Genomic DNA, 26,229 nt, shown 5'->3' with positions numbered 1-26,229 from the left:
TACAATGCACACGAGTAAGTCAAAGTTCTATGTTGCCTGTATTGCATTCTGTCGGAAAAATAGACCTTATTAATGTAATAATAATCATCATCATCATCATAATCATAATAATTTTCTATGTCAATAACAATAAGTAAATGTCTAAAATAAGTGGAAAATGTCTAAAATACCGAAACGGAGGAAGTCATGATGCCACCAAAACTGAGTTGGCAAATACATGTAAAATGTGCATTCATTTAAACATAAACAACCTTATAGAAATTACATTTTAGTGGGCATATGAAGGGATGAACGTCTATGTAATTCAAAGATTAAAATTCTCTTTCAGCCATGCGGGAATTTAGTTAATAAATAAACATATTCATTTTCAAACCAACACACTAATACTGCACTCCAACTATTAATCTTAACATTCGAAACATACACATACTTCTAGAAATTGCATTTTAATGGGAATATGAGAGGATGGACGTGCAGGGAATTTAAAAGAGATGAGCACTCGCGTAGCCATGCGGATGTTAAGTCAACAAATAAACACATACACTTAGACGACACTAATAATGCATTCCAGGCAAGAATATATAGCTTATCAACGTATATACAGTATACTTTCAGAAATTGCAACTTAAGGACCGTAGTGACATTGATGCAGTTCAGAATGTTCTGTAATTTAAAAATAAGACTGGTATTAGCCTGATACTGATAACTGGTCTCAGTACTTGCCCATCCCTAATAATATGTTACATCCATACATTGTACTTTTACATTTTTACATTCACTCTTTGACAAAACATAGTAAAGATCATTGTTCATGTATGTATGTATGAATGTCAGTAAAAGACGGTGCGGGATATTTGGTTTTTGGTGAAATGATTTATTTAAGAATCATTTAAACGGCAGAACAAGCTATAAAGGTGAACTTAATTTGACCTGTAAACTTTCGAATGCACATTTTTGAAATTTCAGTACATTTCGCACAACTTGTTCTCTCAGAAGGAGCCCAAAGAACAAAATTCACAAGAGGGATTTCAGCTATGAATCGACCGACATTTCCAAGGATTTCTGCTTCTTTGCCTCCCTATGACTCTTCCAGCATCTGCATCTCTGTTACAACCTGCCGATGACACTGTGTGATACTCTAAGCTCAGTGGAGACTTTTTTTGTCTAAGAACATTCTGTTGAAAGCCTTGGCAAGGTACTGTTGATTGTGTGTCGTCATGGGTTCATGATGTCAAAATGTGAACAGAATCGTGAAGAGGATCGGTCAAATACTGATGCTGAGTGAAGCAGGAAATAAGTCTATTGATTGATTCGCATATAGAACACCTCTTGTGAATTTTGGCTTCAGCTCCGTTTTAAACAAACAAAACAAAACAAAAAGAAGCAAGCTGTCCACAAAGTACTGAAACACAGAACATTTGGACATGCTCATCGCAAAGTTTGGAGAAGGTCCCCTGGGAAGACTGTAGCACATTTAGGGTAATTATAGAATTTCACCCAAAAGCGAACTAACTTTTGTGAGTAGGGTATGTATGCATGTGAGTGTGTGCATATACACACACGCACACATATATATATATATATATATGTTGGTATCTACAGTATGTCTGTTCGTTTCCCCAGGAATCTGCATCGAAAAAAAAGGTGATTCCGCAAGGAAGAATCGGGATTCTGCGCAGAAAAATTGTTGAACCTGCGGCTTGAAAGTTGATTTTCCCAAGGCATTATATAAAACAACCTCAAATGAGCAGGAATAAAGCTAATTAATGTAATAAAGAAGTAAAAATTCTCTTAAGAAATTATTTTTAAAACCAAAAAAAAACCCCTATAAAATTGGGGAAACGTGGTTTTCAAACAATGAACATCGATATTCTCTTTGTTCTTCTTTGGCAGATTTATTTGCATTACTTATAAAATGCAAAGCCGTCGAGTGGTTAGCACGTTGACTTCACAGTGCAGAGGTACGGGGTTCAATTCCAGCTCCGGCCTTCCTGTGTGGAGTTTGCATGTTCACTATATGCCTGCGTGGGTTTCCCCCGGGTGCTCCGATTTCCTCCCACATTCCGAAAACATGCATGGTAGGCTGATTGAACACTCCAAATTGTCCCTAGGTGTGAGTGTGAGTGCAAATGGTTGTTCGTTTCTGTGCGCCCTGCGATTGGCCGGCAACCGGTTCAGGGTCTTCCCCGCGTACTGCCCGAAGACAGCTGGAATCGGCTCCAGCACGCCCCCCCCCCCCCCTCCGCCCACCCCGTGACCCTCGTGAGGATAAAGCGGTTCGGAAAATGAACGAATGAATGAATGAATAAAATGCAAAACATTTCACAATACTGGGTTTGAGGCAGAACAAGTGATATCAAAGCAAAGATTTAAGTGTAAAATATTCACTTGACCTGAATATCGTAAACATACTGTATACAGCAGAAAAAAACGAAAGTGCAACACATTGCATTTAACTATCTGGGAACATAGTTAACAGAACCAAGTGTCAAGCATTAAAGGACACGATGAAGTGTCGAAGTGTAAGCTATTCACTTGACTTGGGGATACAGTATTGTGCACATTACCGATCCAATCAGAAAAAAAAAATGAAGACAAACGTTCCGACGATAATCTAGTTTAAAAAAAATAACCAAGGCATTTTATTTAAAGCAGCCGAGCTCTGAGTCTTGGATGCCGTCCGGCTATCTGACTGCGACATCTAGCGGCTGGGATGGAAAATACATGTGAATACATTCGTCCACCGGGGACTGAAATCTGAAGTAAAAATCTGTAATCGCGGAAACCTGGGGGGACCAGTAGTGCATGTATTGATGTATGTAAGTACGATACATTGCTAACTGTACAGTGTTAAAACAAGCGTTATGATATTTTGAATTCTATTTATGTCATTAGAAATAAATGATGAATAAAAGTCGATTTAATACTAAAGGGGGTCAAACCCGAAATGCATGTGATAATGTGAGTGCAATTGCTGAAATGGATATGAAAAAATAATTTTTCTAACTCATGAATATTCATCACAATGCTCACAATTATATCTAATACAATTTCTGTCTTTTTCCTCAACGGTCAACTGACAACTCCAGAAAAGACCAAGGAGAACCAACTACAAGGTTTGTGATGAAAAACACTATTTTTTTGCCGTCTCCTCGGAAAGAATTAGCTTCGCGCAGAAAAAAAAAAAAGGAAAAACATGGCTTGGATGTACCTAATACTGTTCCTTCCAGTTCCACAGCATATGTGTTCCAAATCAACCGAGTTTCAAGATGCAAAGTCATCATATATGCCCTGGTAGAAATGTAGGTGGCTACATACATAAATGTTGCATTGTTTACATTGGTGAACAAGTTTCCTGATTAGCCATTTTGGAACACCTCCTAATTTTGTCTCGTTTTACTTTGCGTCTCTGGCTGTGATGAGCCTAAAACTCAAGGCAGTCAACATTTAATAAAAATGTCAATGTTCTTTCAATACAATGCCTGTCGTACACGTGAAGAATTGTGTCATTGTAGCCCATGTGTCAAATTCTACGTTGCTTTGTGATGTCACATGAACGGAATGCTCAGGCCAATTCACACTTGGGGATGTACGTACCTCTTCTTTTCTTTTTCCTGTCTATTCTATTCATATTTTGGTCGGAATGACAACAATAAGACTGTGTCCTTTATGTTTTGTCTGTAATACACGATCACTGATTTGTGCCAAATTTAACCTTTTCATGCAACCTGTAACCTGATAACATGATTAGCTGTCCACTGTAGTAACCTCTGTTCCCAAAAGGGTTAAACTGATAATCACGATCATCATCACAATCTTATTTTGGTTGTCAGTCTAAAACAAAGACGACTTTTTTTTTATATCCGAAAGCCTGCATAAGCATCCCCTTGTGAAATTTTTGACCAAAGCCTTTTTATTTTATGCGCTGTCAGATTTTAAACATCAGTTTTAATCATACATGGTTGGTGTCGATACTTCATGTGGTTGAACCAACGTCGGGAAACTGCAGAAGTTAAACGAAAATTAACAGTGAGTAATTTGTGAAGTTGACAGGACACTCAAGTCAACATGAGACACCTGGGACTTCATGTATATCCGCACTCGTACACAAGACATCGAACGGTCAACCAAATGGAACATCGAATATATTCAGTGTAAAACTCACTGCAGTGCTGCCTCTGTTGTTATCGAGTCAAATGAACCTTTTCAAGAGTTAGCCTTTTGTCCATCACATTCCGTCGTTAAAAAATATTTTTTTTAAATGATATGGGTAAGAAATACAAACATAACTCAGTAAAATTATGAAGCTTTTCTTCTCATCTGCTGTCTGCAGCCAGATTGGCACTGCAAATGAAAATATCCTCCGTTGCCTTACCTGGACAAATAAACATGGAATAAATTAACAAATAAATGAACAAAAAAATCATACAGAGCAAGTGAGAGCCATGTAACATCATTACGTTTGCTGTACTGTGTTTGTTTTAGGGTTGTTTTTGTTGTGTGTGTCGTTTCAGGCCAATGCAACCTGAACAATCACATGTTGTTACTCTCAGCGTTGTATAATAAGTCAAATGGGTTACAGCACACAAGATTGAGGTCAAAGCATTTCAAATGGCAATAAAAGGGCTGAGGTTTACATTTTGATTGATGCAGGCTACATTAAAAAACAAACAAACAAATTCCCGTCAATCTAAAAGAGTGGTCATTAATTGTTTTGTCAGTGAGAGCTACATCTTGGGTACTTATTCATGCAAAGGGCTATGACTTATGAAATAACAAGTATGTAGAACACAAGGCATTTGTCTCCGGTATAACACGCTGCATTAGTATCATCGTAAACAAGGACATGACAAATCGGTATGCAAGGACATTTTCGTAATGTAAGTGAACCGTAGTGCGGTGGTACCACCCAGTGACAACTGTGAGACAATGTGCAAAGTATCAAGCAGAGCTAAAGTGAACAGTGGTAGAATACAATACTATGACAGTTTGTACAGTTGGTGCAGAAAATCATTGAACCATTTTAGAGTGACCAGTAGCAGTATTTGTAGTACAAGACGAGTGACTACGTCAGTGACTGTTTAGGGAGTTAATGGCTAGAGGGAGGAAGCTGTTTAAGTGTCTACTGGATTTGGTGCGCATGGATCTGTAGCGTCTGCCTGAGGGGAGTAGCTGGAAAAGGTGGTGGGCAGGGTGCGGGGGATCCAGGAGGATTTTCCGTGGCCTTGTCTTGATTCTTGCAGTGTGCAAGTCCTCAAGAGTGGGTAGGGCAGTGCCAATGATTTTTTCCGCCGTCCTAACTGTCCGTTTAAGTCTGATTTTGTCCTTTTTTGTGGCGGCCCCAAACCAAACCGTGATGGAAGAACACAGGATTGATTCGATGACTGCCGTGTAGAACTGTCGTAGCACCTCCTGTGGCAGGCCATGCTTCCTCAGCAGCCTCAGGAAGTACATCCTCTGCTGGGCCCTTTTCAGGATGGAGATGGGGTTGACTTCCCACTTCATGTCCTGGGAGACTGTGATTCCCAGGAACTTGAAGGTCTCGACGGTTGACACAGGGCAGTTGGATAGTGTGAGGGGCAACTGTGGAGAAGAATGTTTCCTGAAGTCCACGATCATCTCTACAGTCTTCAGCGTGTTCAGCCCGAGGTTGTGTCGGCTGCACCAGAGCTCCAGCTGCTCCGCTTGAGGGCGGTACGCAGACTTGTCGCCGTCTTTGATGAGACAGATGACCGTGGTGTCGTCTGCGAACTTTATGAGTTTGACAGCTGGATTTGTTGAGGTGCAATCGTTTGTGTAGAGGGAGAAGAGCAGTGGAGAGAGGACACATCCCTGTGGGGCTCCAGTGCTGGTGTGCGTGTTGATGATGTTGTTGCTCCCAGTCTCACCTGTTGTGTCCGTCCCGTCAGGAAGCTGAGGATCCACTGGCAGATCGTAGGGGACACGAGGTGGAGAAGTTTGGGGGTGAGGAGTTCCGGGATGATGGTGTTGAACGCAGAGCTGAAATCCACAAACAGAATCCTTGCGTAGGTCCCTGTGCTGTCGAGGTGCTCGAGGATGTAGTGCAGACCTATATTGACTGCGTCTTCCACAGACCTGTTTGCCCGGTAGGCAAACTGGAGAGGGTCCAGCAGAGGTCCGGTGACGTTCTTTAGGTGGTTCAGCACAAGGCATTCAAAGGACTTCATGACCACAGACGTCAGGGCGACAGGCCTATAGTCGTTCAGTTCCGATGTTGCCGATTTCTTGGGAACTGGGATGATGGTAGACTGTTTGAAGCAGGATGGGACCTCACACAGCTCCAGGGATCTGTTGAAGATTTGTGTGAAGACCGGAGCCAGCTGCTCAGCGCAGACTTTCAGGCAGGAGGGGGACACTTTGTCGGGCCCCGCAGCTTTCTTGATCTTCTGCTGCTTGAAGAGCCGTCTCACGTCCTGTTCGTGGATCTGTAGTGGAGAAAAAGAGGGTGGGGGGGGGGGGGTAGATAGAGTCGTTTCTGGTAGAGGTGGGTGTGTCTGGGAAATGGGGGTGTCCTTTTCAAATTGGCAGAAAAACATGTTTAGTTCATTAGCAAGACCCTTATTGTTCACTGTTTGGGGGGATGGCATTCTATAGTTAGTGATTGCTTTCAGGCCATTCCATACAGATGCAGAGTCGTTAGCAGAGAACTGGTTTTTCAGCCTCTCTGCATAGCTTCTCTTAGCGTTGCCTGTGAACTCATATTGCATGCACTCTTGAACTGAACAAAGACTGAGGAAAGCCATCAGTGAATAATCATGAATGCTAGGTACCTGGAACAGGGAGACCTTTTTTATGTGTGCGTGACTTAAAACAAGCACTTCCAAGATATATAAGTTGCGTGTGCACTTTGTGTACGGTATCTTGAGAGCACAAGTTGCACACATGTCTTATACAGCACAAGAGATCCTCGATTGAATACGCGGCTGCACATGTCAGTCCTCCTCCTCATCCATTCTCAATTTGATCACATTCGGACTCATCCAATACAGTGAGGTAAAATATTTGCACGTCTTAACTGGAGCTTCTCGATTTCCTGACCTCCAAGTGTGAACCAAACAAGGACTGTTGAAGAGTTGGAAGCATGGTCCATTCAGCCGCACCCATGCCTTTTTTTTCCCAAAATTTGCATGACAGATGTGTCAGCCGCATGCATAAGTTGTCCTCAAGATACAAAAGGCACGGGTCCAAACTACTGGGGTGCACATTCGCGTTACAACTTCTGGGCAGCAAAAAGTCGAAATAAAAATGTTGTCACCCGGGTTCCTTTGATGATACACTGGACAGCAGTTTATTACAGAATTGTTGATTGAAACTGTGAGAGGAATTGTTGTAGCCTGCTTACACTATGCCCCAAAAGTGAAGCCAGATTTATTTATTTTTTTCCTGCAAGAGATGAACATTCCACTTTTATGTATCAGGGAATTACTTCTCAATCTGATACACATCAGACAACGGCATATTTTGTTTGACTCAACCCATTTTCCACTGAGCAAAAGTATTGGAACAAGAAATTGATCGATGTTTTTGTTGTTGTTGGGGTTTTTCTGGGGGGTTTTTTGCCCAGGTGTGTCCCATTGCATTGAATATTCTTCATCAAGCTTCATTGATGCAACAAATGGTAACAGCATCAAATTGGACTGTCACTGTAAAACTAGATGCAACCAAATTGATTAGGAGATGATCATACGTCAAGTTGATGATCCAAAATAAACTGCCAAAAGAACAAAGGAGTTCACTGAGGGCAAGAAGTAGAAGCTTTTGAGATTGGCCAATATAATCTTCAGATTTAAACACTGATGTTTTTTCTTGTTAAAGAAGAAAATGAAGGGAATAACTCCCAAAATCACAACTGAAAGAGGCTGTGGTTGAAAGCTTGGAAAAACCTCACAAAATGCAAAAAATGGTGATGTTGAGTTGTGTGTCCAAAATTCACATTTAAATACACAATTCCCAATTCCAATGAAGTTGGACCATTGTCTAAAATGTAAATAAAAAAAGAATATAATAGTCCTTTTCAACATATATGCGTATCTTATATATTCAATGGAATATTCTGCAATGACAAGCAATTTCATGTTCAAACAGATAAAACATTTGTAATGTTTTCAAATATTGACTCATTTTGACTTTGATGCCTGCAACACGTTTTTAAAAAAGCTGGGGCAGGGAGATGTTGACAACTGTGTTCCTTTCCCTTTAACATAGAGGTGGACGATACGACGATATAAGATCATTTAAAGACTTGAACATGTTGACGATCTCATAAAGCCGAAAGATTTAAATTGTCTTTCGGGCACATTCTATCCAGTTTAGCTCTATCAGGGCTCAGAGCTGCTGACACGCACCCACCCAGTCAATCACAGCATGCACAGTGCACAGTGCAGTGGATGTCCTGCCTCCATATTTGTTTGGAGTGCGGAAAGCCCTTTCCAAAACCCAAAGCGAAACAGAGTTGCTCCTGGGGAAAAAAAAAAAAAAACTCCACCTGCATAGTGTGGACTTGGTTTGGCTTTTCCCTTTTACTCCATCGTGACACTGACCTGCCCCCCCCCCCAAAAATCGTGTAATTCTCCAAATCAGTGTTTTTTTTTTAAAGCATTCCCTAGCTTACAGTTTTTGTGCCCCTTGTCCCAGCTTTTTTTTTCATCATCTACAACATATTTCAGTGGGGTCTTTTGTTGTGGCCAGCCTAAGGCACATCTGTGCAATAATCATGCTGTCTTATCAAAAAGCATCAAATCCGAAAAATCTGTCAGTGGGCACGAACAGATTTAGGCAGATTTATGGTATTTTGTGTATTTACACATGCACGCACACACACACACACACACACGCATCCATGTTTCAGTGGTGCATGCTGGTCTTTGCCATTGTAGCTCTTCACCTAAACATTATTACCTTGTAGTCACTGATTATGAATGACGATGTACAACAATGGATCAAACAAGCACTGACATTATTTTTTTAAATATTTTCCCTAAAACAGTTAATAGAACTTCATTTTGTATTGTTGTTTTCAGACTTGTGCTGCTCTGTTTCACCAGTCTTTTTTTTTTTTTTTCGTTTTACAGCCAGAAACTCAGCTTCAAGGAGCGGGTGAGGATGGCTAGCCCAAGAGGTCAGAGCATCAAGAACAGGCAGACATCCTCAGTGAATGACCGTCGTTCTCCAGTGGCAGAGGCTGGTACCGAAGGCACTAGCCCTGCCAAGGTACAGAAGAGCTGGAGTTTCAATGATCGCACGCGCTTCAGACCCTCACTGCGCCTTAAAAGCCAGTCGCGATCCACCACTGATGGTGAGTGGCTATTGGGTTTCGATCCCTTGAGTGACTATTGCTGCCACTGTTCTTATACACATCACATTCTTGACATATTTTCACTCAAAGGTTCAAACGATGCGTTTGTGTGGAAAAACCATTGCAGTAGCTTCAGATTTTGCTTCAAGGGCCCAATCCAGCACTTTGGTCTAATCATTAGACCAAGAGGAGACATTAAACTCTAATGTCTCCTCTTGTTTTCAAAACAGTGAGGACAAACATTTTCAACCTGTGAACCAGTGTAATTATAGTAAAAATGTCCTTTGTTGTGATCTTTTTCAATTGATATCATGCATGATCTTTCAGGGTTAATTTTAAATGGACCGTATTTATGCGCCCTCATATTGAATACTCATTTGCAGTTAGAAAAATATATTTTACAGCTGTGGAAGGAGCCAGAAAGAGAGAGAGAGAGAGAGAGAGAGAGAGAGAGAGAGAAAAATAACCTCGAAGGACGGGGGGAAAAAACACAGGAGCGGGGCATGCGGCTCTGTACTTTACATTTTGTTTCATTTGAGCCAAGAGTTCATGTGCAATACATAGAGCCATCTCAGCAGTGCGACCCTAAACTCATCTGTGAATTTATCTTGTGTGACAGTCTGAGAAAAGTATGTAACTATAGCCGCGTTGGGCATTGTTTGTCGTGGGAAAAAAGAAGCATCTAATGGATGTTTTAACATACATAATAGTCCATTTAATAATGTGAAGACCAACTACGATTAGTCCGAAGGGGCTAATGTATGCACAAATTAGTTTTAATGGCCGTAGAAGGGACATGGAATGTCACCTCTCTTGCAGGGAAGGAGCCTGAGCTGGTGTGCGAGTCAGACAAGTTCCGACTGGACTTTCCTCCACACACAGCCTGGGTTCTGGTACCAGTTCTCTCTCGAGGGGTTGGGCTCTCTTCCACTCTGGAGTTGCCCACGGTGAGAGGCGCAGAGCAGGTGTGGGCATACTCATTGCCCCCCAGCTCAGTGCCTGCACATTGGGGTTCACAACGGTGGACGGGAGCACAAGCTCAGAGTACCCACTCTTTTTGGAGTTCTTGGTGAGTGTGCTGGAGTCCCCAAGGAGAGTACTTCTCCTTGGGGACTCCATCGTTCAGCTCGGGAACTTCAATGCTCAGGTGGGCAATGACAGTAAGACCTTGGAGGGTGTCAGGCATGACATCTTACCCCAAGTGGAGGAGTTGAAGTGTCTTGGGCTCTTCACGAGTGAGGGTTAGGATGGAGTGGGAGATCGACAGGCGGATCAGTGCAGCTTTGCTCTGATGCAAACTTTGTAAGCTCTTTACCCGTCGAACCACGTTCCTAGCCTCACCTATGGTCACGAGCTATGGGCCATGACCGAAAGAACAAGATCCCGGATACAAGCAGATGAAATGAGGTTGCTCCGCAGGAGTCCGGGTTCTCCCTGAGAGATAAATTGAGAAGCTCGGTCATCTGGGAAGGGATCACAGTCGATCCACTTCTCCACATTGAGAGGAGCCAGATGAGGTGGCTTGATCATCTGATTAGGATGCCAACTGGACACTTCCCTATTCCGGGCATATCCCACCGGCAGGATGACCCCGGGACACGCAGGACAGACTATGTCTCTCAGCTGGCCTAGGAACACCTTGGGATCCCCTGGGAAGCGCTAGAAGAAGTTACTGGGGAGAGGGAAGTCTGGGCTTCCCTGCAAAAGCTGTTGCTCCCGCGAGCTGACCATGGATAAGTGGGAGAAAATGGATGGATGGATATTGATGAATCAAATGAACATGTAAATGTTTGTCTTTTTCTTTGCCCCCTTTCCAAAACAGCAGACTCTAACATGGCAGCAGACGATGGTTTTGATGAGAAAGGCTGTCACTGTGAGATCTCAGTGGAGGACTTGCTGCCTTCAGTCAAGTCTGCCATTAGAGCAATTAGGTAAGCAAAAGATATCAATATCCCCCCCCCCCCCCCCCCCAAAAAAAATCATGTTTAATGAACTGGTCCAAGTTTCTTTGGAGCTTTCTTCATACAAATAAATCTTGGCCGTGGCCGATTGCTCCAGTTAAATCTTTTAAATCTTTATTTAAAATGATAAGTTAAATGGTACTCTCCACTACCTGAATATTCCGAAATCAATCCTCAATATTACAACAGTAATTCTGACTGATCGTAAGCCTGATGATGTTTGTTGCTTTCTTCATTCAGTTTTGTGTCCTTTGTTTAAAGTAGCGTTCAACAAAGACCAGTCTTGTTGCATTCACAGTTGCTGAGATGCGGAGGTTCCAGTTGCCTATAGAAATAAAATGTAAAAAAAAATTAAAATTGAAATGTTTTTCCCTGATCGCTGATCGATCCTAAAAACCCTTCAGTTTAATTTTGACAAAATCAGAACTCTCTCTTGTGGTTGACCGTGAGACACCTCCTCTTCCCTCAGAATAATGAAGTTCCATGTTGCAAAGAAGAAGTTTAAGGAGACCCTGCGTCCTTATGATGTGAAGGATGTGATTGAGCAGTACTCTGCAGGGCATTTGGACATGTTGTGCCGCATTAAGAGCCTACAAACTCGGTAGGACCGTCAATATATTCCATGTTCAGTCAATTCTGCATGATTGGCCAAATATTTATTTCTCTATTCCATTTAAAAAGATATATACATTGGACAGCCACAACATTATGACAGCCAGTGTAACGATATCCAATGCAAAAACTGTATACATGCTTCGCGAATGCAAAGTTAATCATAATCATCGGTTTTGATTTCAAAGGGAGTCATTTGAAATGTTCATTTTTCTACTTATATTTTGCAGTGGCATAGATCGTGTGCGGAGCGTGAGAGCTGCTCCTGATGTTTTGGTTGCCTCAGCTACCTGAAAGTGTCAAAAATAGTGAGAACAACTCTCAGTATGAGGTAGAGAAGTTCTACAGCACTGCAAATCAAATAAAGAGGAAAATAAATCTCTGTGGAGGTTGATCAAAATCGACCATTATTATATGGCAAAGGCAGAATATTTGAACTCTTGTATTGGATATCATTATTTGTGCAAAAGGTCAAACGTTGAGGCTGGCTAGTGTACACTTGTGCTAATTAGTTGACATACCCAGGCAGAATTTGTAACTTCAAAATACCGTTCAAAAAAAAAAGGGATCAAGCAAAATATATTTATTTCATTTTTAAAGTTCTTCTAAAACGATTATGGCATTTCCAAATTACACAATTATTGAGGAAAACAGCAGCAACAAGAAAATGAGATGATCCCCAGTCAGTCATCAGTTAAAAAAAAAAAAAGTCAGTTTCAAACAATTTCTGCCGGTGTATTCATCACATGAGCACAACTGTATATACATATCTATATCTATATGTGAGTATTTGTGTGTGTACGCATGTTTGCATCTGCATCTGCACTTCATGCACGTGCGTTTGTGTATGTGTGTTCATTTTGCTTCCTCACAGACTGGACATGATTGTAGGCCCACAGCCCCTAAGCAGCCGTGCCAAGACTTTTTCCTCCCCCTTCCTGCCTCTCTATTACAGCCAGGGCAGAAAGAACTCCACCCAAGGGTCAGAGTGCCCAAACACATCAAATGGGTTTCCGTTTCTTTTCCATTCTGTTCATTCACGATACAACGCATGCTCAGAAAGATTCACGCAAAATATATAAAGAATTGAGCGCAGCCTTTGGTCTCACATCCAAATGCATTGCTCTTTGCTTCCATCTGTCAACTGTTCAGCGGATGAAATTCCCATCCTGTAGTCATACCCCATCTTGATGAGCTTTCTTTTAGCGCTTCGGATGAATCAAGTTGTGGTGCTTTTGATTTGATTGTTTTGTTTTGTTGTATTCATACATCAACAAAATACGCCACCAACTGGTCAAATGATCAGATACCCCAAATTCAGATAAACACGTACATACACAAACACACACACACACACACAGACCATGCCTCGTGGGGAGAAGGGTGGGGCAATGTAGGCTACAAAAGTGTTCTTCAGTGCAGCCTTCGCTCAGGGCCCGTGTCCATGAAAACAATGGCCAGATTTGAAGGCTAAATTTGAAAGTCGCATGCATTTGCACACCGGTGTTCGGTTAAGATACGCCAGAAGTTACGTCATGAAGCCTTCAAATTTGGGCCTTTGGAGGATGCCACCTACGAATTTGAACACAGTAATAGTGACAGGCAAAACAAGTAAATGCCCTTCCACTAGATGGCAGAAGATATAATTAACCTGTGTGTCTACTTGTAACTATTCATAGCTTTGTGTTCAACTGAAGAGATTTTATGTTGAGTCAGTAAACTCGTAAGTGAGCCCAGACTATCATTATGTCAGTATATATATATATATATATATATATGAGTCCACTACAATGTATTATAATAATAAATGTGTTGTGGTGTGCCATTGTGATATTTAGGGTGGACCAAATCCTTGGGAAGGGACAGATCCCCCTGGATAAGAAGATTCGTGACAAGTTGCTGTCTGATGGAGATCTACTGGAGGACATGAGCATGTTGGGGCGCGTTTGTAAAGTGGAGCGCCAGGTGCTTGTTTTCTTCTTTTTATTACGCTTTAATTGATTGTAAATGTAATGATAAACACAGGTGGGCATTTTGTCAGGACTAATGAAAGGTCCGTTGACTGATACCAATTTTGCTGACAATTGACAAATGATGGGAAACTTTGAAAATGTTGGACTGGGCACTGACGGAGATGGAGTTTTATCAGTGTAATTGTCACTAACCGGTTCGAGGACCAATGGAAATCTCAGGCCGTCACCGACAGACGCCTGTTTTGCTGACGATTGACAGAACCACCGCATGTCTCGTAGGTTTCTTCGTGGAGGGTGACGGACGAACTGACTAACTGACAGACTGGCAGACAAGTTTGGTCCGGCATGAAAAAAACTGACCGATGATGATGGACAGGTTCCCAGTCTGCCGACGAATGACAAACCGACAACATTTTGCAAAATACCCACCTCTGATTATAAATAATGTGTCAGGTTCATCAGAAGCCTTTTATACTCGCGTTTGATGTGAATGTACAACTGTATTCAAATGTCCTATAAATTCAAATAATACCAATATGCAAATGCAAAGTACAGCCCAACTTTGGGGTTTTGACGTTCCATCAAAAGAAACATAGCTTTTAAGAGTGAAGGCTTCTTTATCGTGCCGTCACCGATGGTGTAGTGCAGGGGTGTCCAAAGTCGGTCTTCAAGGGCCGCTGTCCTGCCTGTTTTCCAGCTCTCCCAAGAGCAACACACCTGATTCAAATCATCAGGAAAGTTCTAATGCTGCTTCAGAGCTGGCTGATGAGCTGATCATCTGAATCAGGTGTGTTGCAGCCGGGAGAGCTGGAAAACAGGCAGGACAGTGGCCCTCCAGGCCCGGAGCTGGACATGCCTGGTGTAGTGGTACGTTTGCCTGACTTGTGTGCGGGTAGCGTGGGATCGGTTCCCACCTGTAACTGACTTGCGACCAGTTCAGGGTGTAGATCACCTTCCACCTGAAGTCATCTGGGATAGGCTCCAGCAGCTCTCGTAAGATTAAGCGGTGTTGAAAATGGATGGATGGATGGGCTTCTCTTTAGTCGCACGGACGACGCTGCGGCAATGCCGTACGCAATCTATCTTTGTACTCGCATGCAACCCGCATGCGTTGTTTTGAAAAACTTTCCGCTGCGTTTTATGTCCAATTCTGGTCACCATTTTTACTTTGCGGAACAAGGAACAAAGCTACAATAATGGAGACCATGTAACATTGCCTGCTAGAGCAAAGGGACCTAGAGGACTAAATAATGCATCTATTTGTATTACGCAATCGATCAAGGAGGCGGCGCCATAGGCAGTATGTGTGTGTATAGCCGTCTTCCTCAACTGCCGGACCGCGATCCACGACCGGACCGCCGACCTCCTCTGTCCGGACCCTCGGCAAATTGTATAAAATAATAAATTATAAAGTGATTTTTACGTTATACATTTTATATTTTTGGACTATAATCTGCGCATTACCGCGATCGCTTGTTAAAATTATCCGTTTTATTATTTGCGTGCACGAACAGATGTATTGCAGAGGACGCAGCAGCGCGACTGTGTGTGTATAATGCCTGAACAGGGCATGTCGGCGATAACGATGCGCTGATTGGCTCCTCTGAACTTAAGGTGCGCCCATACATAAGCGTCACGCATTCAAAATGGATGATTGTGTCAGGAAACAGACGCATGCGCGACGCCACAGTGTGCTTCAGCCCAGGAGAGCCGCACACAGACAATTAGACAAGACGAATCGCGGGAGGTTTCGATTGTGTGCAGTTTTGCTCCCGTCTACCCGGGGATCTTTGCAGCTGTTTAACAGCAGAACACCGCAACATGGTAAATGAACATCCCAATGGCGTCCTCAAATAATATTTGCATGCCTCAGACATTGCATTCACCTTTAGTGGAAGAACAGCACTGCACATTCCTGTGCTCCCTTGTGTCAGTATTTCAAATGGTTCTTAACTCCTCTTCTGATATATTTTTCAGTGATTTCAGAGGGGATGTGAAAAGGGGAATTGTACAAATGAAAATAATATTTTTGTTTTCATGTTTAGTATTTATTTTGGTAATATGAGTATTTTGTTTTGCTTTTGTTAAATTAAGGGGAAAAAAGACAACTACTGTTTAACAAAGTTAAAGTAAAAATGTCTTATTTCCCTAAAAGGGCTATTTCTATTATTAAGCAGGCACAACTTAACAAAATAAAAGAGTTCCTCTGCCTCAACACAATTAGTTAGTTAGTTAGTTCCGCCCGCTCCTATTTGGAACATTGGGCGACGAGCCTCCTCCATTTGTTCCGGTCACTGGCGACCCTTCTTGCTCCATGCCAGCTGACACCCATCTCACTGAGGTCTTCTTTGGCAGTCTGTCTCCACGTCTTCTTTGGCCTACCTCTCTTCCTCTTTCCACCCTCTGGCATCCAGTCCATGGCCACACTTGCCGGTCTCTCTCTTGGCAGCCGGAGTACGTGGCCGATCATTTTCCTTCTCCTTTCATAGACAATGTCTGACAGTTCAGCCACTCCTGCCCTCTTCATCACCTCCTCGTTGGTGATGTGGTCTCTCCATGAGATCCTCAGGATGGATCTCAGGCAACGCCGATGAAAGACATCTAACTTGTTGGTAATGTTGGCTGTCTTCATCCATGTCTCACAGGCGTAAATCGCTGTTGGGATAACCACTGACATATAGAGGCCTAGCTTGGTGGTCGTAGTGATGGCTTTCGATGACCAGATGTTGCGGAGGCGTTGGAACACTCCCGCAGCTTTACCAAGTCTACTGTTGACGTCTTTCTCCACACCACCTGTATTTGAGATGTTACTCCCAAGATATGTGAAGCTGTCAATGTACTCTATGTCATGTTGGTGTAGAGTGAGTGGTTGAAGGTGCTGGTGCTTTCCGACGGCCATGGCCTTGGTCTTTTCCTGGCTAATTCGTAAACCGACCTTAACTCCGTGCTCATGCAGATTGTTGGTCAACTCCTGGAGTGCGGGCTGGGTGTGACTTAACAGAGCCAAATCATCTGCAAATTCCAGGTCAGCTAGTCTGCTCCCTCCCCACTTGATACCAACTTTTTCCCCTGTGATGGACTTCCTCATCACAGTCAATTATGATGATGAAGAGTAGGGGTGACAGAATGCAACCCTGTCTTACACCAGTGACAATGTCAAAATCATCAGTTGTGCCACTGTTGGTTTTGACACAACAGGTTGAGTTGTGGTACAATGACCTGAAGATGTTGAAGTACTTGAGGGGTACACCATACAGCTGGACGATCTGCCACAGTGACTCCCGGTGGATGCTGTCGAAGGCTTTCTTGAAATCGATATAGTTGATCATGAGTGGTGTCTGAAGTTCTTGGCACTGCTCTATGATGTTTCGAAGGGTAAAGATCTGTTCGGCGCAAGACCTTCCCTTCCTGAAACCGGCTTGCTCTTCCCTCAAGATGTTATCCACTTCATCTTTAAGGCGATGTAGCAGGACACTGCAGAATACCTTGCTGGGGATTGACAGCAGTGTAATGCCCCGCCAGTTATTGCAGTCTGCGAGGTTTCCCTTCTTAGGAAGCGTGACAATGACCCCACGTCTCCAGTCGGCAGGAACCTCTTCAGCATGCCAAATCAGGTTGAACAGGTGGGTAAGGCTCTCCACAACAGCGTCTTGGCCGTGTTTCAACATCTCGGCAGCTACCTCATCGAGTCCCGGTGCCTTGTTGTTCTTAAGGCCCTTGATTGCTTTGGCAACCTCAGTCTCGGATATCTCTTTCGATGTAATATTTAGAGCTGGAGCTGGTGTCTCTTGATCGAAATTGAAGAGCACAGGAGGCATTGGTTGGTTGAGAACCTCCCTGAAGTGTTCCAGCCATCTTGCTTCTTGCTCCTCGTCGCTTAGAAGTGTCCTGCCATCCTTGCTCCTGATTGGCACGCTAGAGCTGCTCCTGGAGTTGGTTAGCTCCCGCACGATCTTGTATAGGGTCGTCGTGTTGTTGTTCTCGGCTGCTTCCTGTGCCTCTCTTGCTTTCTCTTCTAGCCACTGTCTTTTATCCTTCCTGCAACTCTTCTTCACTGCCCTGTCCAAGCGCCTGTACTCCTCGTCTTCCATCCTCCAGCTCCGGAGCCTCCTCTTTTGTTCTCTTTTTATCTTGGCCACTTTCCTTTCATCAATCAACTTCCAGGTGTTGTCTGTTATCCATCTCTCTTTGTTGGTACCCCTCTTTCTGCTGATGACTGCTTCTGCAGTTTCAGCAATGGCACAAGAGAACATACTCCACTGCTCCTCAATGTTTGCAAGGTGTTGTGATACCTTGAGCTTCCTACTCAACTCCTCACAGAAGCTTTCTGAGATGTTGTTATCCTTTAGCTTGTCCACTGCGTAAGGTCTCTTGGGCTGCACCTTTTTCACCTTCTTCAGCTTCAGCTTGATTTTACTCACCACAAGGAAGTGGTCTGAACCCACATCTGCACCTCTGTGGGAGCGAACGTCGAGCAATGACGAGCGCCACCTTGTGTTGATGCAGATGTAGTCCAGTTCGTTCTGGGTCCCGCCACCAGGTGAAACCCAGGTTACTTTGTGGATCCGCTTGTGCTCAAAAAAGGTGTTGCCAATGCTGAGGCCGTTGGTACTGGTTAGCATCAACAGTCTCTCCCCGTTGTCGTTCGTGGAGCCTGCAGACCCATGTGGTCCAACTGTGGCATTCAGGCCCCTTCTGTCATTATCCAGTTTTGCGTTGAAGTCTCCAATCAGCATTTTGATGTCATGTCTGGGGATTTCCTCAAGCACGGTCTGGAGCTGGTTGTAGAAGGTGTCTTTATCGTCCGCTGAGGCAGCTTCGGTTGGGGCATAGACTTGTACGATGGTTACTTTGGCATATCTGGTGTAGAGCCTTGCTGTAATAATCCGTTCATTCACCGGCTTCCATCCAATCAATACTTTTGCTGCACTATTGGAGAGGATGATGCCGACTCCATGGGAATGGTGGTCTTGCTTCCCAGAGTACAGAAAAGTTGCTCCATCAACCACGAGACGCCCTTGCCCCGTCCACCTCATTTCACTAACGCCTAAGATGTCCAGGCGATAGTCCCTCATATTCTTCAGCACCTGGTCCATGCGACCAGACTGGAACATTGTGCGCACATTCCAGGTGCCTACTCTGGTGTTGGTTTTGGTTCCAAAGATCGGGGTCATCAGGGGTCGGGCTTCCTGCTGGATTTCACCCGGCCCCGTCATAGATACATCCAAGGATGTGCCGTCTCTTCTTCGCCGTGGTTTACCGGAATGGCTTCCTCTCGTCGTTTCTGTAACAGGTTTTGTTTTACGGGGTGAGGTTGTTAACCTCACGCCCAACCCCCAACCTGGAGGACCAGTTGGATGCAGTTTAACGTCGTACCCAGGACATACCCTCTGTGTTGAGGGTACGTCGTACCCGTCGTACCCTCAACACAATACCTCTCATTATTTGCTGTGTACTGGCAAAGTGAATAATTGTTATTTTCATGCACCCCATTATTGGTTGGTTGTGAGGAGTGTTGATTTGTATAAGCTTGGCTTGACCATACTAAATGGGCATATAGCCCTGCTCCCCATGACCTTGGTCTTATAAAAAAAAAAAAAGGTGGACCTACAGCCTTTCTAGTTGAGGACCACTGGTGTATAGGCTTCTCTACAAACACACATAGCACCTACGCCGCCGCCAAGTTAGCTTGCTTCGCAGCAGCACCAACAAGCTGCGTGGTGCGGCAGAGACCTTGTGTATTTAGGAACCTAGGCAGGGAAAGCTGAGTACAATGTCATCACAGCACGTGACTAAACGGATCAATCAGGAGAGATGTGTGCGGCATTCTACGTGCAGCAACAATTTCTGTCGTTTGTGCAACATGTGTTGGAGAGGGAACACAGACAAGGCTGCACGACACAATGTGTCGGCAAGGTGATGCAATGCGGCCATTGTTTCATACGCGAAAGGGCCTTAAGGCTATCACGCAATTTGATGAATTTTGGAGGCTCAGTCAGCTCATTGTTAAGTTGAAATTGTGCCATCCTTTAGTTCAGGGGTGTCAAACTAATTTTTTGTTCCGGGCCACTTCGGAGTTCCGGCTTCCCTCGGAGGGCCGACGCAAAATCTCAACGTTATTTATTACCCAAGACAATTTGACATTTCGGTACAGATTTCAACAAGGATCATGAAAGTTGACGCACATGATTTGCTCCCACAGGCCACATAAAATCACGTGGCGGGCCGGGTCTGGCCCCCGGGCATTGACTTTGACACCTGTGTTTTAGTTGATAGTTTCGCACCATTGTACAACCAACACCTAAGATTTCTAACCTTGTACGGATTGACTCCTATGATATATTTCCTGCATCTTGTGGACCGCATACGAGGCAACAATGTAGATACATGATAAATATTTAACAAGAGTGTGAATGTAATCAGACAATTGTAAATACAGAAGGATTTCTGACACAGGCCAACCTAATTCAACTGTATATAATTGCATAAAAACCTCAGAGGATTTAAAATTCTTGTTGCTGTTGTTTTACTATTTTCTCGCATCACAGGTCCAGTCAATCGAGTCAAAGCTCGACTCATTGCTCGACATCTATCGGCAGGTTCTGCGGAAGGGCTCATCCACAGCTCTCACGCTTTCATCTTTGCCACTGTTTGAGCTGGAACAGACTTCTGACTACCAGTCCTCTGTCTTCAGCAAGGATCTGTCCTTCCCCAGCCAGGTGAGCAGTGGCACAGTGCCTCACCCTGGCGGCTGCGTCACACGCTCCTCAACCAATCCCCACCTGTCCCAGGGTGGACTCCATCTCATCCTGGCGCCCCCGAATGATCTCGACCTTAATACCTCCAGCGCTACACCTCCCTCAGGCCCTGCTTCCTCATCTTTCAGCCCATCACCATTGCCGCATCACCACCATCTTCCCCACCACCACCATCGTCAACCCCAACATCACACACAGGATCAGTCTACTACACCTGAAAGTGGCAACGATGAAACATTAGGGACCTCTCCTCCCATCCTCACACCAAACAGTATCTGCAGCGGTGGGGGTGGAGGAGCAGCAGATGAGAGATTTTGTCTTCTGGCAAGGCTCCCACCACCACCTCCTCCAAACAGGAATGTAGGTCTTAGCAACTTGATGAGAGCAACCTCCAATGAAAATTCACCTGAAAGTGAAGACTTCTGTGGAAGTCTAGAATTCCAAATCAAAGACGGCAGCATCGGGGAGGAAGTCGGTCCAGATTTGAGGCCCAGCACACTGGGAAAGCATCGACGGGGTAACGCCACCAACAAGGGCCGACTAAATGCCAAGGAGGAGGGCTCATGGAGGAGACATATGAGTCTTGAGCTGGAACCCCTGGTGCCACCAACCATAAGCTGCTGCTCAGGTCCCAGCCAGGTAAATCACAGTCTGGGAAAGTCTTTGTCAGTGCAGGACTTGATGCAGACAGCCCAAGGCAAAATGCAAGGCACCCACTGCAACATTTCATCCCCAGGATTCAGTCGAAACTCCTCCACTGACTTCCAAAGAAGCTGCCAAGACCTAGGCGCAGGGGCAACTGACAAAGGTTGGGGGGAAGGTGACCTTTTTATCAATGACGGGGAAGTGGACATGCAGGGATTTGATTTCCTGTCACATGGGACAGTCGAGACTCCCTCATATTCCTCAGAACTCTTGAGAACAGAGTCTGTGGCAAAAGGGGCATTCCGCGGGTCCAACCATAGCCTGGTCGCTGCTCATTCATCCTCACCATCTGCTAGCAGCACTGAATTACTGAAAATGCAGCGTGTTCGATTAAAATAGTGCGTGTTCAGAGGGCATGGAAATCTCACGTCATAGAAGGATAGCTTTTTGTCATTTTTTTGTGTGAACGTGGAATAGAGTGGTGTCCTTTTTTTATTTTGTTGATCTGAGTTTATAACAATCACAATATTTTCATACTGGTGATGAATCTTACCAATACTGTTTTACTGTTTCATTGCATGAAGTAGCCACTTGTCATTCTAAACTTTAGACTTTGAAGATATTTGGTTGAAGTATTCATTGAGTGTTAAAGATATGGGCAAGAATGTTTACAGTACATTCCAAAAATGTAAATCTGGACTGTGACTGTGGCCAAGTTCTCTCTCTCTCTCTCTCTCTCTCTATATATATATATATATATTAATATCATATGCCCATCGCAATTGTAACCCTTTTTGTTGGTGGTGGAGCTCAAAGAGACATGACTATTTGACTCACTTAGCTTACTTCCACCAACATAAACACACAACGCGTGTTGGTCAGCTCCACAAGGCCTTATCGGCGCACTCGGCTGTAATGCAAATAAACCGGCGTACAATTTACATGTAATACAAAATATAAAATGAAAAGAATACAATGAAAATGTACCTGCACAAACATACAACGTGCACTGATTAGCTCCAAAAGGCCGTTTCAGCTCATTCAGAAATAAATTGTTACGTTAGCATTTTTTGGCTGAGTAACTACTAGCAAGTGCATGGCGCTACCCAACTCATCTCGGCATCGACGAACTGGCAGCACCTGCGGCACACCCAGCTATTTATACCCATTACGTTAAGACAAGTGGAATCAGTCCACTTCCAAATTCACCCTGCTGCTATGCAATACGCGATGCCCCACCCCCATCCACGACAAGAAAAAGAGAATTGTGCTGTTGTAACTTTATATTCTTGACATAGCGTCCAATGATAACATGTGCCATAAAGATGTTTAATATTGAATTATTGCATTAATTGGACTTGTAAATCTCCTCTTCCTGTTGCATGAAACAAAAGTGGGTCCATTTTTGAATGCCAAGAGATTCTTTTCTCTAAAGTGTAGGACATGATTGCATGAAAAGCTACCTTATTGAAGACCATCTCGAAGACCAGAATGTGTGTGTGCGTGTGTGTTTGGAAGGGCGAAAACTCATTTTGCTAAGTATTGATGTTGATTTCTGCTCGTATTTTTCAAATTTCGGCCTTGGCTGCTATATCCGACGTGTTTTGTGAGAAAAAAAAAAAGCTAATTAATATGACAAATGTATGTAAAATGTGACTGCTAAATGTAAAATGCCAGCTCTGACATCAAGACAAAATGTGCTGTACATATGCAGGTGCCTTGCTTTTGTGGAACATTCTCTCCAAATTTGGGATCCCCCCCCCCCCAAAAAAAATCATGAAGTTCCTTAACTGTTGTAGATTTTGCATTTTCTTTCCAACTAGAGATTTTCTTTCGCCCATTGATTATTTTGTTACTGGCTATAAAGCATCCCACTGGGCCTTAATCGTGTTTTGTCTTTTGATTTTTTAAATGACGTACATGTATTCTCACAAACGAAATAATGTTCAATTTATACCGACTGCAATGTCATGAAAATACAAATGATGTTGGCAAGTTGTGTTAAACATAAAAACAGAATGAATTGCAAATCCTATTCAATCTATATTGGATTGAATATACTACAAAGACAAGATATCAGGGATGGCAATGGCTAGTGATGAAAAAAGCGGAGAGGGGTGTGGCCTGGACGGGGCGACCAATCACAACAAGTAAGACATCATACACGTCCAATCGCAGGGCTGTTTACAATCGGAAGATGGAAAGACTGATCGGGAGAGCTCGTGAAAACTCGACGATAAGGTACCTGACCCCCCTAAAATATTCTCAACGGATTTAGACGATTCACAAAAATGATCAATTTAAGAAATAAAACGGCGGATTTCCGCATATCCGCGGAAAATTGCCATCCCTGAGATATTTAATGTTCAAAGTGATAAACTATTTTGTTATCAACTAATCATTAACTTCGAATTCTATGGCAGCAACACATTCCAAAAAAGTTGCTACGGGTGCCAAAAAAGATGGAGAAAGTTGAGGAATGCTCCTCAAACACCTGTTTGAAAGATCCCACAGGTGATCGGGCTCACTGGAACAGGTTTGGTGGAGCTTCCCTGAATTGCTCAGTCAATCACAAGCAAAAATGAGCCGTCAACAACTGTGTGAAAAAATAGTTGAGTTTAAGGACAATGTTCCTCAATGTAAAATATCAAGGATATGAGGGATTTCATCATCAATCATTAAAATAACATCAAAAAATAATATCAAAAGATTCAGAGAATGTAGAGGAATCAATCACTCCGTCTCAGCGGCAAGGCCGACAACCTACATTGAATGCCCGTGACCTTTGATCCCACAGGCGGCACTGCATCAATAAAACGACATCAACGTGAAAGGATATCACCACATGGGCTCAGGAATGATTTCAGAAAACCATTGTCAGTAAATACAGTTTGGCTCAAGCTCTTCTAAAATGGACTACTGCAAAGTGTTCTGTGGTTTGACGTGTCCGTATTTCAAAACTGTGGACATCGTGTCCTTCAGGCCAAAGAGGAAAAGAACCAACCGGACTGCTAGGGGCGCAGAGTGCAAAAGCCAATATCTGTAATGGTATGGGGCTGTGTTTGTGCCAATGCCATGGGTAACTTACACCACATGCCCGTGTGAAGGCACCATTCATGCTGAAAGGTACATACACATTTTGGAGACACATCCATCCAAGCAAAGTCTTTTTCATGGACACAGCTGCTTATTTCATCAAGACAATGCCAAACACATTCTGCATGGCTTCATCGTAAAAGAGGGTGGGTACTAGAATGGCCTGCCTGCACTTCCGACCTGTCTCCCATTGAACACGTGTGGCGCATTATGAAACATAAAATATGACAGCGGTGACCCTGGACTGTTAAACAGCTGAAGCTGTACAAATAGCAAGAATGGGAAAGAATTCCACTTCCAAAAGCTTCAACAATTAGAGTTCTCAGGTCCCAAATGTTGATTGAATGTTGTTAAAAGAAAAGGTGATGGACCACAGTGACCCTGTTCCAGCTGTTTTGGAACATGTTGCAGACATAAAATTTTCAGTTAATGATTGTTTACTAAAAACAATAACGTTTATCAGCCTGAACATTAAATGCATCTTTGAAGTGGTATTCATTTGAATATTGGTTGAACATGATTTGCAAACCATTTTATTCTGTTTTTATTTATGTTTAACGAAATGTCTAGGAATTGGGTTTGTACTGGAAAACCTTTCCTCTCTTGAATAAAGACCATCTATCTAGGTTTGTTTTTGCGTGTTGCAATCGTTTACTTGATTGTGTTGTTCATGTGTGCCAAATAAGACTTGAGGCTTCATTACGACCAAATAATGAAGCCCACAACACCAAACGGATTTCAGGTGCATGAATTTAACAGAAGCATTCATCAGCGCTTCTTGGAAACAAATTAAATCATATGATGGCTCTTCCTTCAGCTATTGCCTTACCGTGGTTGAGTCGTTTTTGTGTTCCGAGGATCCTAGGAGCTAAGTTGTCGAGGGATTTAGGCCCCTGGTAGGTTCAGGGTAAATAGGTCCTTGCTCAAAGACCACACAAAGCATGGCACTGAGCCACCTATGGACAATAAAATATTTGGATGTTCTTTTCCCTCGCCCAGTTGTCGGGCACAGTCCAGAGAGGCAGGCTGTACAGATTGCTCCGAGTATCAAGAGAATTGATTCTAAAGGGAGCATCTGGTTTGGTTTGGTTTGGTTTGTTTATTGAACATAAAACATATACAGTAGGGCGGCCCGGTAGTCCAGTGGTTAGCACGTCGACTTCACAGTGCAGAGGTACCGGGTTCAATTCCAGCTCCGGCCTCCCTGTGTGGAGTTTGCATGTTCTCCCCGGGCCTGCGTGGGTTTTCTCCGGGTACTCCGGTTTCCTCCCACATTCCAAAAACATGCATGGCAGGCTGATTGAACGCTCTAAATTGTCCCTAGGTGTGAATGTGAGCGTGGATGGTTGTTCGTCTCTGTGTGCCCTGCGATTGGCTGGCAACCGATTCGGGGTGTCCCCCGCCTACTGCCCGAAGACAGCTGGGATAGGCTCCAGCACCCCCCCGCGACCCTAATGAGGATCAAGCGGTTCGGAAATTGGATGGATGGATGGATGGACATATACAGTAATAATTTGACAGAAAATAAGGTACCGTAAATAAAATAGTAAAAAGGAAAGAGAAATCAGTCATCATTCAACACAGTTATTATGTTCAAGGGAGGAGGAAGAAGTAAAGAACGTATCTAGTCCTACCCCGTGTTATGTGTTTATATCTAATAAATCATTTTTATATCAATCAGAAAAGAAAGAAAGTAAGAAGAAAGAAGTCTCCATTAAGGCTCATACTTTACCCTTAACCGTGATATTTTTACAACTTTTGGTTTGTATCGGGATTATATACATCCACACCCTGGCACTCTTGTGTCAATTTTCTCTTGTATTCATAATAATATTTCAATACCTTTCTCTATTTATCAACTTAGTTCT

At 43.5% G+C, this 26,229-nt stretch overlaps 1 protein-coding gene across 2 annotated transcripts in view; it reads left to right on the top strand.

Annotated features, from left to right (window-relative positions):
- LOC147200769 (potassium voltage-gated channel subfamily KQT member 5-like) overlaps nucleotides 1-24,986 on the top strand; it is a 141,533-nt gene extending 116,547 nt beyond the window's left edge. The window contains exons 9-15 of one of the 2 annotated variants that reach the window (XM_086120265.1): nucleotides 3,090-3,116; nucleotides 9,093-9,316; nucleotides 11,142-11,247; nucleotides 11,747-11,878; nucleotides 12,764-12,871; nucleotides 13,728-13,854; nucleotides 20,411-24,986. In XM_086120265.1, the coding sequence (XP_085976391.1) occupies nucleotides 3,090-3,116; nucleotides 9,093-9,316; nucleotides 11,142-11,247; nucleotides 11,747-11,878; nucleotides 12,764-12,871; nucleotides 13,728-13,854; nucleotides 20,411-21,664 (1,978 nt within the window). In that variant the 3' untranslated portion in view covers nucleotides 21,665-24,986. Of the gene's footprint in view, nucleotides 1-3,089; nucleotides 3,117-9,092; nucleotides 9,317-11,138; nucleotides 11,248-11,746; nucleotides 11,879-12,763; nucleotides 12,872-13,727; nucleotides 13,855-20,410 lie in introns of both variants that reach the window. The other variant, XM_086120264.1, reaches the window with a different exon arrangement.
- Nucleotides 24,987-26,229: the final 1,243 nt, after the last annotated feature.

This window comes from Hippocampus guttulatus, chromosome 9, assembly GCF_054856545.1.
Source record: "Hippocampus guttulatus isolate MCC_2025c chromosome 9, RoL_Hgut_1.0, whole genome shotgun sequence".
NCBI classification, from domain to species: domain Eukaryota; kingdom Metazoa; phylum Chordata; class Actinopteri; order Syngnathiformes; family Syngnathidae; genus Hippocampus; species Hippocampus guttulatus.
Note: the sequence above shows the minus strand (reverse complement) of the source record. Positions and strands in the feature narration are given on the sequence as shown.